This window comes from Buceros rhinoceros, unplaced genomic scaffold (genome assembly GCF_000710305.1).
Source record: "Buceros rhinoceros silvestris isolate BGI_N320 unplaced genomic scaffold, ASM71030v1 scaffold6552, whole genome shotgun sequence".
In the NCBI taxonomy this organism is placed as follows: Eukaryota; Metazoa; Chordata; class Aves; order Bucerotiformes; family Bucerotidae; genus Buceros; species Buceros rhinoceros.
Genome location: NW_010398235.1, coordinates 850 through 13,168, shown reverse-complemented (window position 1 = coordinate 13,168; position 12,319 = coordinate 850). Strand labels below are relative to the sequence as shown.

The window sequence follows — 12,319 nt, the reverse complement described above, 5'->3', positions numbered from 1 at the left end:
AAGAGTGGTGGTGTTATACCACTCCAGAGTTTAAATAGTATTTATTTTGAATAATTAATGGCAGATATTATTCTTAGGTAGAAGGTATAACTGATGTCTGTCAACATGAAGATACAATCTCTTTTTCCTAGTTTATTTTCTTCCCCAGTGTTTTAGATTACAGTGTAACACAGTGGTGATAAGCTATATGCTATTTTATGGGGAAAATACCCTGTTACTGTCACAGAAGAATGCTCAGCTAGCCAGCACTCCTGAATTGTGTCACCGTTTAACATAAATATTCATGAAAGCAGTGACTGTGTCATCAGTGGGTTTTTTTGTACTCAAAGGGTGGTTGGTTGGTTTTGATTGGGGTAGGGATTTTCTTCGGTTTTTTGTTTTGTTTTTAGATGGAATGACAATATTTTATTCTTCCTATTGCTAGAGTGTACAATCAGAGAGGAGTGATGCAAGTAAAAAATATGATGTGACGCTAGTCTAAGGTGGAAGACAATAATGTATGAACACTGCTAGTTTGGATTTGGTGTTACAGCTGTTCTATATACAGTGTATACAAATCTGTATGCTTTGTCTATGTGGAGACATGACTTTGGGTTCTTGATGGCATGCGGTAAATGTGAGGTTTGTTTATCTGTGTCAGAACAAGACCTCTGTATCAGTTTCCAGATAAAAGCTTAAATGAGACCACTGCTGGAATACAAAAGCTTGAACCATTACATCAGAGAGAGCATCTGAGGTCTTCTGAGTTTAGTGTTAGCAGTAAATGAGCTGTGCTGCTGTTGTAAGACGAGCTCCCTATCTCGGATCCTCAGTTTACTCAGTTTTTTCATAATCACTCTTCAGGTTTGCAAAGTGGGGTTTTTTGAGTTATTGAAGGGAGAACCAGTCTAAACTGACCTCAGTAACAGTCAAGGCCATTAACACTTTCTTTGTTAAGGATCATTGCGGGAGAAGGTCTGTGCTTGGCCCTGGACTGGGATGGTTCTCACCCTCCCTTAGGTAGAGGAAACAAAGCAAAATGAAAGCCAGACGGGTTTGGCACAGTACTGTTACTTAAGCTTCCATGGCGACTTCCAAAAGCTTTACCTGCCTTCCTCTAGGTGCTTAAAATCAACCAACGCAGAGTTTACAGTTTCACAAGATAGCTGAGCCAACCTCTTAACTCTTAAGGCACACAAAGAGTCATTCTTACTTAGTCCCAGCTGCACATCACTTGTGCTCTGTCTTGTTCATTGGGAGCTGCTCTTTCTAGAGAAGTCGCTAGATTGTCTTCATTGCAGTGGAGTGAAACAAATCCTAATTATACAAGGTTAAATAAAGTGGTAGAGGTTAAAGCATGAAAAATCAGAGTACTGTTGTTTTAGACATGCTTTGGGAAAGGAAGCAGGCCATTTTTTCTATACAGAAACAAGAAGTCAGGAATGTCTCAGTTTAGCCAGGGGCATACACAGGACAGACATGCTTTGCATTTTATGGAAAGCTTGTTGGTGTTGGTCTCGGTTTAAGACTGGGAGAAATAGAGGAGTGATGTTGAAAGAAAGAGTAACCGTACTTGAACGTGTTCTTTTTTTCAGGATGACTTTGGTTTGTCTTGCTACTGCTGCCAGTATTGTGTACTTTGCTGGGCAGTAGAGGAATGGACAGATACCCGTGTAAAATAAATTATAGGTCAGATTTGCCTGATGGTCTCCTTTAGATGGTAGCCTTTTGCGCGCACGTATATGGATGCATGTCATAGAAAAACGGCCTCTGCTGAGCAACTGCCAGCTCTCACCAGTCATTTAAGTAGAGAATGATGCAGAGAATTGTCATAACAAATTTCTTGTAAGACAGCGACTTCAGAATTCATACACTTAAGATGATCTTCACATGGTGAATCTGAATATTGCTCTTTTTTTTCTCTTTTAGTTTGTGGAGATATCCATGGTCAGTTCTTCGACTTGATGAAACTGTTTGAAGTGGGAGGTTCTCCTGCCAACACGCGGTATCTCTTCCTGGGGGACTATGTGGACAGAGGGTACTTCAGCATTGAAGTAAGTTTCTTGTTTCTGTTTTTTGGCTGCAAAACTGCTTGCAGTCGATTTAGCGTCCCAATTTAACCAGTTTAGGAGTACTGAAGATCTTTGCAGATACCTACCACTTCTGAGCAAAGGAAGTTGCTGTTGGTGCTTTCATAAAGGTTGCTTGGTATCCAGCCAAATGTCACTATTACCTGGAGGTAATAGTGCTGGAGAGCTGATGGATAATGGACCTTGGTACCAACTAGTGGCTGTCCAAATACAGCACAGAAAGCAGTCTGCTCTGTAGCTTGCACAAGCTAAATGGGATGAATAATCAAGAGCTATTAGAAAAGAGGCATAACAGAAAAACTAGATGAACAATTCATAGTTCAATTTGACTTTTAGGTTTATTTTATCTGAGTCTTCTGGGTGTGAAATTTTATTAGAATGAAAGGACTAGATAAGAGGTAAATGGGACAGAAAGCCACCAGATAACATGCTGTGCTGGAGAGAATATGCTGGAGAGTTCTGTTTAGATATGGCATACAGGAGTGCATGATCTCTGGCTTTTGATGCAGCACTTGAATCCACAGAGAAGTGAGGAACTTGTGCTCTGTTGAAGGTGCTGGGACCTGATGTGGACTCCAGTATCAGCTAGTAGAATATGGAGGTCAGATGATAGCCTCTTTAGCTGGCTTGCAAAGCAAACGGTGTCCTGTCCAACCTGTTCATCCTTGACTAAAAGCAAGTTAAATATCAAGCACAAATTCCAGTGCTCATAAAACCAGCTGGATTTTTTTCTTCTGTTTTGATGCTTGGTTATGCAAACTAACAGATGTGCACTTGGTGCACAGTTATAAAGTAAAACCAAAACTGAGTTCATCCAGGTCATAGTTGATGAATGGTCAGTCAGAAAACCTTGCAGCAGCTTTTGAGCTACAGCTTGACTCCTTTTTCTGAAATATTCGGACTTTAACCCTTTCTGAGTCAAGGAAGACTACCCATTATCTGTTAGAAGCAGTATAGGTGTCCTATGATACATGGCTGTGTGTCTGTGACTAAGATGACAGCATGCAAGAGCACATGTACTGCTGTTTCATTCTATATACATGTGGGATTTCTGCACAAAGAGCCAAGATGCGTGTGAGCATAAGATTTATATGTTATGTTGAGAAGTGGAGGTTTCCTTGAGCTGGCATGAATAATGACTGAAGGAGGGACTCTTCTCAAGATAAGACGACTCTCTTTCGGCTAAGCGAAGAATGCAAGTAAATGTTGAAGGTCCCAGTGTCTGACTGAAGACCTTGGCCTAATTCATTGCAAAATTAATACTAAAATTCACTCCCCTCAATATGCTAACGAGCCTAAAGCAGAACATACTAAATTATGTTACTCAACTAACTCGGCACTCAAATCATGCTAAACATCACCTGAGAGGTAGAGACGAAACAGTTAGGGTGTAAAAAGCCAGGAGGGGTATTACCTGGGGGGAAAGGCTGAAGACTAGAAGGGACCATGGATGGGTCCTTTGGGTCCCACCCAAAACAGGGACACGTTTTTGGTAAGAATTGTGACTGTTTCAGTGAAAGCCTTTTGAGCTCTGGCAGGCAAAAGTTAAACTCCTACCTTTAACACAACAATAGCACATCTTAGTACACATATTGATATAAAAATATGTCATCCCAAACAGCTGAGTTATTTATAATGTGTTTGTAAAGTGGATCATCTTGCCAGTTTTATATTTATAGTATGACGAGAAGTTTCTCAAATTCTGTAAAACTACTTTTACTTAATTAGTTCACTTTAAAACTTCATTTAAAATGTTAACAGAATCTTTGGGAGGTGGCATATTTTGCAAACAGAAATATGCTGTTCCAAGTGCAAATGCTCTAAAAACTTAAGAATTGCAGGGTTCTTTCGCCCACCTGCCGAAAATCAATGTAGTTAGGATTTAGTCTCATACTGAAGTCAGCACTTTGATCATGGTTTTTTTTTTTTTTTTTTTGGATCCACGTGTGCCTCCTTCCTCCCCTTTCTGATCCATGGTGAGCTGTGAGCTAAATTTTCACTGTGTGGATTACTATGCTGGATCATTTGGAAAAGGTTGGGAGTGTTGGGGGTAGCTTCACAGGCTTAAGCTGTTGCGCAGCTCAGTCTCAAACTATCATTTTTCAGTTGCAGTAACCTAGTTTATATCCGTAGACTTCAACCAAGCAAAGTTGTGTCTGGGAGAGTTATGTCTTCATTTCTATATAGGTTTTTAGTGTAAGGAATAGAACAAATGGATTTGCTTCAGCTTTCAAGTGCTTGTCTGACAGTTTGCCGAAATCTGCTCCAGGACTATTACCAATTAAAAGATTAAAGGCAATTAAAATCACTCATTTAGCAACCTGCACATACATATTTAGCAAATTATATTCCGTATTTAGCTTTTCCATTCTGGAACGCTGCTTTTTCACTGGAAGCAGTACTGGCTTCTGCCAGTGCCAAGGAAATATCTGAGCTGTTGCATCTGTTATTCCCTTTTGTATGTAAGGTTCTCAAATTACTACTTTTTTTGTCACATAACTGATTCTCCCAACCTGTCACCTTGATTAAAGAATGCCTTTGAAAGGAAAGGCAGGTTTCTGTTTCATGAGTCTGCTTGGATGTAGAGCTATGTATTCGGGCATGGACAATAAGTAGTGACAAGGAAAGGAAAGTGATGAAGAATACAAGTTGGCATGGTGGGGGTGGGTGGGAATGGTTTTGTGGAGAAGGGGCCCTGAGCATGTCTAGCAGGCAGCATCTCTTGCCAGTACTTTGTGCTGGAGAAGTCGTGGTGGTGAATGGTTCTAGCCTGATCTCAATGCAAATTTCTACCATATCAGTCACACTGTGATGTTCATTCCATGGATCTGTTGACTCTCCTTTCTGCTATGTAGACATGAGGCTATTGCAGTTCTGGGGTCTTTCCAAAAGAATTAAGTAGCTGGTCCAAGATACACGAGTAATAGAAGCTTTAAAAAAAATCCCTTTGATTGTTGTGTGATACCTAGTGTAAAAGTGACACCATTGCGCCTAGACCTTGCTGAGTTCTGGTAGTGGGCGAGATAATCCTTGTCTGTGGGCTGCAAAGCATTTGGGATTCTTCTGGATGAAAGGTACTGTATAATGTAAGCTATTATCATTAAGAACAGAGGAAGAAATTGCATTAGGTAGGCGGAAGAAATTTGATAATGCAGGGGGGAAAAGACAAAAGTATTTGTATGAAGCACTCGGCAATGACAGTCCTTGCCCCACAAAGCTTTTGATCTAGGGGCTCAATGCTTCACGTGTGTGTTCCGTTTTTGCCAGAGTTAGCTCCACTGTTTGAAGGTGGAGTGTTTTACGTCATTAAAATTACTTCTAAGCAAGCCGTTGCAGGATGAGAGACTAATAAAGGAATTACAACAGGTAGAACAGTCAAAATTGTCGATAGGATGAGATGAGGGTTTTGGCACAAACCAAATCTTCATCCCATAGCTGTGCTCTCTTTTCCATTTGATATTTTGGCAGAGCCTGAGCACTTCTTCACTTAGAATAAAAAATTTCTGCCAGTTGCAATATCTGATATAGCGCATTTGTTTCCTTGGCTCCATAACTGCTAACGTTTCCCTGTTGTGCTTGTGCACCATTCCAGGGTTTTGACTCTGGGGTAGAAACCTCTCAGTTCTCACTTTCAAACAAGTTTTATGGAGAAAAAAACCCCAAATGCTCAAAACAGAAGGCTATTTTTAAATCCAAAGAATAGTTGGAGCATAAGTGGTTCTGCAGGAATGGGCTGTAAGGAAGAATGACTAATCTCTACCTGAGTCTGAAAACTCTCTTCTGAAGGGCACACAAAAATGCCATGCGGTGTAGGGGGGAGTACGCATACAGACTGCTTTTCATCAGCCTTGGAAAAAATACAATCAGAGTGAATACAGACTATAATGCATTAATAATATTATGTAAATAAACTGTCGGAATTGTTTTCCTGCTCAATCCCACATAAAAACATCCAGGCTTAAATGTCAATTGAAGGTACATACGGATCATTTTTGACAGAGTAGATAGCTAAGAAATGGAGAGTTAAATTGACATTCAAAATTAAGAAAACCAGAGTTACGTATTAAGGTTCAAAAAAATCATACATCGTCATTTCCTGAATGCAAACACCAAAATTCGAGAAGGATAAACTGTTTCTGTTGTATTTCTAGCAAGAACAAAGTGAGGTGTTTGGAATTTGACCATTGGACCTTGCATCAGTTAAGAAAGCATCTAGCACTTGAGGTGCTTCTGAACTCAGTGAACTGTTCAAAATTATTAACTGGTCTCTCTCATGAAAAGAATTACATGTAAATAAATTTGTTTTAGTAAGTTGTGGGTGAAGTGAATGCTGGTGATGCTGTCATTGCTCCAGTCTCAGTCCACTTTCTAAGACTTTATTGAAGAATAAACAGAAAACCAAAACAAATTTCATCTGCTGAGGGATTGCCCGATGCCATCAGTCATTTGCGGGGAGCGTTCATCTTCTGTTAACTGTACAAAGCCACACAGCTAACACAGTGAGCTGCATCTTTTTCTTCCTGGCATGATCAGTGCAAGAGCCCCCAAAAGTGAGCGTGCTGTGTTACAGGTGCTGCTGTGGTTGCAGTCTAGTGGCAACGGTAACAATTTTTCAAGGTTCCTTCTTCTGAGCACATAACTTGAGACTCATGCGGGAGGTCTGGGACTTGTGGTTTTCCTCTTCAGGAGGTGCTGAGATGACAAATTGTGCAAAGGCTCAAATTCAGCATGCAACAGCGGAGTTAAATCCCAAGTCCTTTTTGAAAATATGTGCCTTTGGCTTACACAGTGCGTAATTGCACAGACCTTTTCTTTCCTGATGCTGAGGCTGCCAGAGCCTCGGCAGGAAAACAGCTTGACTATAGGAACTGGGAGGTGGGCAGATTACCTCTTTGTTATAAACTTAACATATGTGCTATTTCAGCACTTGAAAAACACTAAGCAAGTAAGGAAGCAGGGGTGCTTGAGGGCTGCCATTTAGGAGATGTAACTCCTCCCCTCCCCCCCCTTTTTTTTATAGTATGAAGTGAGACAGGCGAAAAACACCTTAGAGATGTACAGAGTTGTAGCAGAGCTGATGTATAATATATTCTTGATGAAAAAATTGGAGAAAAAAGATTTAAAGATCTCGTTATTTGGAAGAAGTATTACCAAATAATTGAAGATTGTAAGCTCAGATATTCAACAAGGGCAAATTATCATAGATCTTTTTACTTCGGTAAGAATTATGATATGCAAAGCAGAGTTTAAAAAAAGGACCGCAACAGAATATTTGCTCATGATATGTTGTTTGGACATAAGTTTTTAATACGTAAATGACTCTCTTAAGTTGAAAAGCCATGAAAAATTGTCAACCTCATATTTGCTGTGTAGTTTTCGTAGGGTAAAAAAAATTGCTAATTAGTTCTTCTTTACTATTACAATATTACATCACTGGACTGCTGAACAGAAAAGGGAAAAAAAGGAATTATCTAAACAAAATAAGCCTTCAATGTGGTGCCGCTGAAAGCAACACCAAATGCGAATGGTGGTCTTGCATTACTTGAATAGTGACAGGGAAATCCAGAACTTTATGGACTGCATTGATTCTATGTTATCTTCTCAGTCTGGTTCTCGTAAGTGCTTCAAAAGAAGGGGGGAGGAAAAAAAAGATAAACACACGTAAAGAATCTACCTGTAAGCAAGTACCAAATGCCAAAAAGATAAAACGTCCAGCATTCCTTATTTTCCCTGCTTCCGAAATCTGGATGATATTCTACGTAGCTAGTGTTCATTTCAGTCTTGCCAAGGCTTTATGAAAATAAAAACTTAGTTATAAGGGAAATGAAATCCACTCTTTTTTTTAATCGCTTCATCTACTCACTCTAAATTATAAGGTGCTTTGACAGGATTAGAAGCTCTAAGGTAACTCAGATACAATTTGAAAAGCTGGAACTTTTCTTGCATAGATGGAGCTGTCACTTTAAACTTCTTGTCTCATAACATTTACATCAGATTTTTGCATTAGCTAGTAAGTTCAAAGAAGTGAAAGGTTCTGGAAGTTCTTGGAGGAATGAAGTCGTCGTCAAAGAGACGCAGAATTGCGCTGGCAGTGTGGAGAAGTGTAGGCTTCCTTCCCCAGTGAAGTGAAATCCTCAAACCCAAGTCTCCTCTCTGTGCAAAGTCCAGTATCCTTTCCGGAGGCATGCCCTTTGTGTTGTTTTGGGCCACAACAGTAATTCCTGTAACCTAACACCATAATTTCACACTGGATTACATCAGCCTGGTTCGCCTGGTGCTCTGTTATCTATTCTAGCTTCGTGCCACGACAATAGTGCCTGAAAGGCAGAAGAGGTGGCATGAGCTGGGAGGCCTTCCATGTGTTTCTGAAGGGAAGAATTAGTTTTGCAAGTCCTGGAGGATGCTGCCTGCACTTTCTGCTCTTTTTATCTAGCCCTGGACCCTGTGAGTAGAACAGAAAATACAGAGTGCAGGCAGAGTGTCCAGATGTCTATGTGTAATAAACTCAAGACAAAGAGTAGATGTATAAAACCCCTCCTGCTCTGTAATTATCTGTGGATAGTGTGAGGTTTAGCACCAACGTAAGAGTGTTGCATCCTTTCTCCTTTTTTTTTTAAGATGAGGGCTGCGTAGCAAATGAGGGAGCAGAAGTCAAAATGTTGAGACACGATCAATATAATTATTTGTTTATCAAGACATTCTGAATTATAGAAGGGAATTCATACTATACAAATTTATAGGCATTACACATACAGAAGTGCTGATTTCACTCTAAGCAGAAACTGCGTTTAGGAGTACATTCTGAATTCCCAATCTATTGGTTATTAAGGTAAATAAAGTAAATAATTTTTGCCGACAAAGGAAAGGGCAGTGTTAGAGGGTAGTTGCAAATGAAAGTGGGGGGGTTGACGCCTTTTATTTCTTGTGCAGCAGTTCAGAAGTTCATGGATATTTTAAGAAAGGAAGGATTGGAGGAGAAATTGTTCAGACAGTTTTTCTAGCTGATGGGGTTTGAGAGGGCGTTGTGGTCTGTACAGCATTTTTGCAGATGGGTGGACTTGCCTCGTGGGGTGAATAGGTCTTTCTTCCATCAGAGTCCTTGGAGCTGTGGGTTTGTCAGCCAGGTACCTAGCAGAAACAAAGGGTAAATCTTCCATGAAGTCTGCAAGGTTGCTCATTTGTCAAGAGTCCTGTAATGCTTTGGCATCACTGCTGTTTTCAAATGAACTATTTTAATCGATGATTTTGAGAGATTAGCCTCGGCAATTCTTCTTTTTGTCTTCAAAAACATATCTAGAAGAGATGTCATCTCAAATAGAAATCTTCTGGAAAGATAAAAGGCTTTTTAGAATTTTCATAGTAACTTCATTTAATGCAAGAGCTTTGTGGATTTTTTTTTCTTGGTTGTTTGTACAGGACAACATTAAAGGAAAGACGAACACGTGTTCATGTAAAAACTGTAATAATGGAAGCTGAGGTATTTCCTGAAGTGTAGGTTAAATTGTTCTAGGGCAACTTTTCCTTAAGCCAGGAAACGTGGATCTTCCAGTGAAATTGTTTCCATGGCGAGTTTCTGCCGAACCTGCCAGGTGGAGAGTGCACACTTCATTTTAGAGATGCACAGCAGTGACCTCTTGATACCTGGGGCCACTGAAGGCAGTGAACGTGGAGATGCCGCTTTATCGAAATACACTGATACTAGTTTCAGCCAGTCCAGTGCAGAGAAATGTTTGCATGTAATGTATGAAAAGAGAAGTGAACTCATTGCAAATTAGTGTTTCACATAATTTTTCTTCTGCTAGGTTGGGGTTTTTTTATTTGGTGGAGGGGAACAGAAGTGGTTGAATGATGTCATTAATTGTGAATCATATTTTTCTTTCTTGTTTCTGATCTGCAGTGTGTGCTGTACTTGTGGGCCTTGAAAATCCTTTACCCCAAAACACTGTTTTTACTTCGTGGGAATCATGAATGTAGACATTTAACAGAGTATTTCACATTTAAGCAAGAATGTAAGTCTTCCTTAACCTTTCTCTTAATCCCCTTTTCAATAATTTGATTGATTATTTTGTATTTGATACTGGTTTACCATCAGTAATTTTAAATATATTTTTCATGTTAACTAAGACTAATTTTAAATTGTAATCACTGTTCCCTGTGCCACTGTGAGAGGGCAGTTGTCTTGGAGAGGATGTCTCAGGTGGAGAAAGGAAAGGGATAGACCTCCTGCAGCAGGTAGTGACTGACTACCTGTACAAACCCAGGGGTGTCGACACTTGGTACCGTAGGTATCGAGACACTTCACTTGCCAACCTGGCCTGGGAGGCAGCTGGGGGCTACTGCAGGGCCATCTGGGCCGGAAGGTGCTTGGTAAACTCGTGCTGCTGCCACTTTTTGCAGCAGCTGCTGGTTTACTGCCCCGCCGAGCAGCCTGGCAGTCAAAGCATGCCAGCACGCCAGCTCTGCTAGCTCAGCAACAGGTCCCTGGTGGCCGGTGGAAGAGGTGGCATCTCATCTGCAGCAGGAGAAAAATGCAAAATACTTTGATGTGTGGTTTGGGGTTGGGTTTTTTTGTTGTTGTTTAAGTATAGCATTTTTGAATTTACCCTATAAGTAGCCTTAAACTTTCTGGTATGCTCTTTTTATAGGAATTCCTTTCTGTCTTGCAAGAAAAGAGACAGTGACACATAAAAGCTCATTAGATGTAGACCCTGACCTGCACAGTGAAGGGTTATTTTTCTGTGGCACTCTAAGCTGAAGCTGTTGCCGTTAGTCTGCATTCCCTTTTTAGCATCAGGGATAAAGGAAATGTTAATTGGCTCAAAGGCTTCATGGTTTGCTGAGTTTAATATGCATATTGGTAAATTAACATTTCAGCTTCATTGTACCACCTCGTTCATTTCATAATGGCATTTCTGTAGATAATTAATTATAAGGGACTGGGCTAAAGTTCTGATTACTTCATAGAGAGTATATTGATTGATAATGTAGTAGGTCATAACCATTCAGCAGACTTTTAAGGCTTGCTATATAGTTTTCATGGCAGACCATTGTGGTATATTGTTTATTTACAGGTTTTTAGAAAAATACAATAAAGTTGGCAGAACACTTACTAGTTTCATCTCAGAATCTGAATAATTTTTCCAGCAGTGAATAACAGTAATCTTAAAGAATTTTTTGTGTGAGGCAACCTTGGGTACAGTCCTCAGTGCAGGAGAGAGATGTGAGAGCAAGATTGAGATATTAAGCAGCAACCTAATTTCTTTTTTCCTCTGAAATATTGGTGGCACTTTCTGATACCATCTTAATCTTCAAAAGGTAAAATCAAATACTCAGAACGTGTATATGATGCCTGCATGGATGCCTTTGACTGCCTTCCCTTGGCTGCTCTGATGAACCAACAATTCCTGTGTGTACACGGTGGCTTGTCTCCAGAGATCAACACCCTAGATGACATCAGAAAAGTAAGTCTGAATAGTGCTCAGGTCTAGTAAGTAAGCGAACAGTTAACTGCCAGCAACTAAAACTTGAATCATCTCACTGTAGTTCGTTTGTGTAAGATGCTTGTATGTCATATTGACATTCATGTTGACGTTATAACCTTTTAAAGGTCTTTTTAAATAAAACATAAAAGGAATTGCTGCAATTAGATGTATCTTAATGAGGCGAGGAAATCATCAGCATCCCTGAAAAACAATGTTTATCACCTTTGTGGTTTTTTTTAAAAAAAAAGTCTTGGGTATATAATATTTGGGAGTGAATGAGTACATAGCATTAATTTCTTTCAAGTATTATCCACCACTAGCACAACGTAAGCACACCATCTGATGATTCCTTGCATCTTGTTAGGCATTCTGCGCTTTCTTGGAAAACAGATAAAGATAGCTCTAGAAAAACTTCACAGTACTTAAAACATAATATAATAAAAAACTATGGTATGATTGCAATGATTATAGTCAAAACTTAATCATTTTTGAAAGACTCAAGAGCTTAATTCCCAATAGGTCCTGCCGCTTTTTTAATTGTACTGCACTTGAGTGTCTAGCAAATGGTCTAACCGAGGCTCAGTAAGTTGATGCTCGTGTCATACTCTTGGGTTCTGAGAAGTTTCTTACAAACTTAGAAACTTCAGAGAACAATATCAAATAGTTTTTTTCATGGTATCCAGTGTTGTTGCATGTTATTGTGGGTAATTTCTTTTCAACATGTTTTGTAAAAGAGATCTCAGTTGATAAGCACAGGAGGTTTATTCA

The 12,319-nt window shown here is 39.7% G+C and overlaps 1 protein-coding gene across 1 annotated transcript in view; it reads left to right on the top strand.

Moving 5' to 3' along the window:
- LOC104488916 (serine/threonine-protein phosphatase 2B catalytic subunit alpha isoform) overlaps nt 1-11,530 on the top strand; it is a gene marked incomplete at both ends in the record, with an annotated part of 66,068 nt that extends 54,538 nt beyond the window's left edge. Inside the window, 3 exons of the mRNA XM_010131011.1 lie at nt 1,909-2,033; nt 9,967-10,078; nt 11,385-11,530. Of these exons, the coding sequence (XP_010129313.1) occupies nt 1,909-2,033; nt 9,967-10,078; nt 11,385-11,530 (383 nt within the window). The remainder of the gene's footprint in view (nt 1-1,908; nt 2,034-9,966; nt 10,079-11,384) is intronic.
- Between the last annotated feature and the right edge of the window lie 789 nt (nt 11,531-12,319).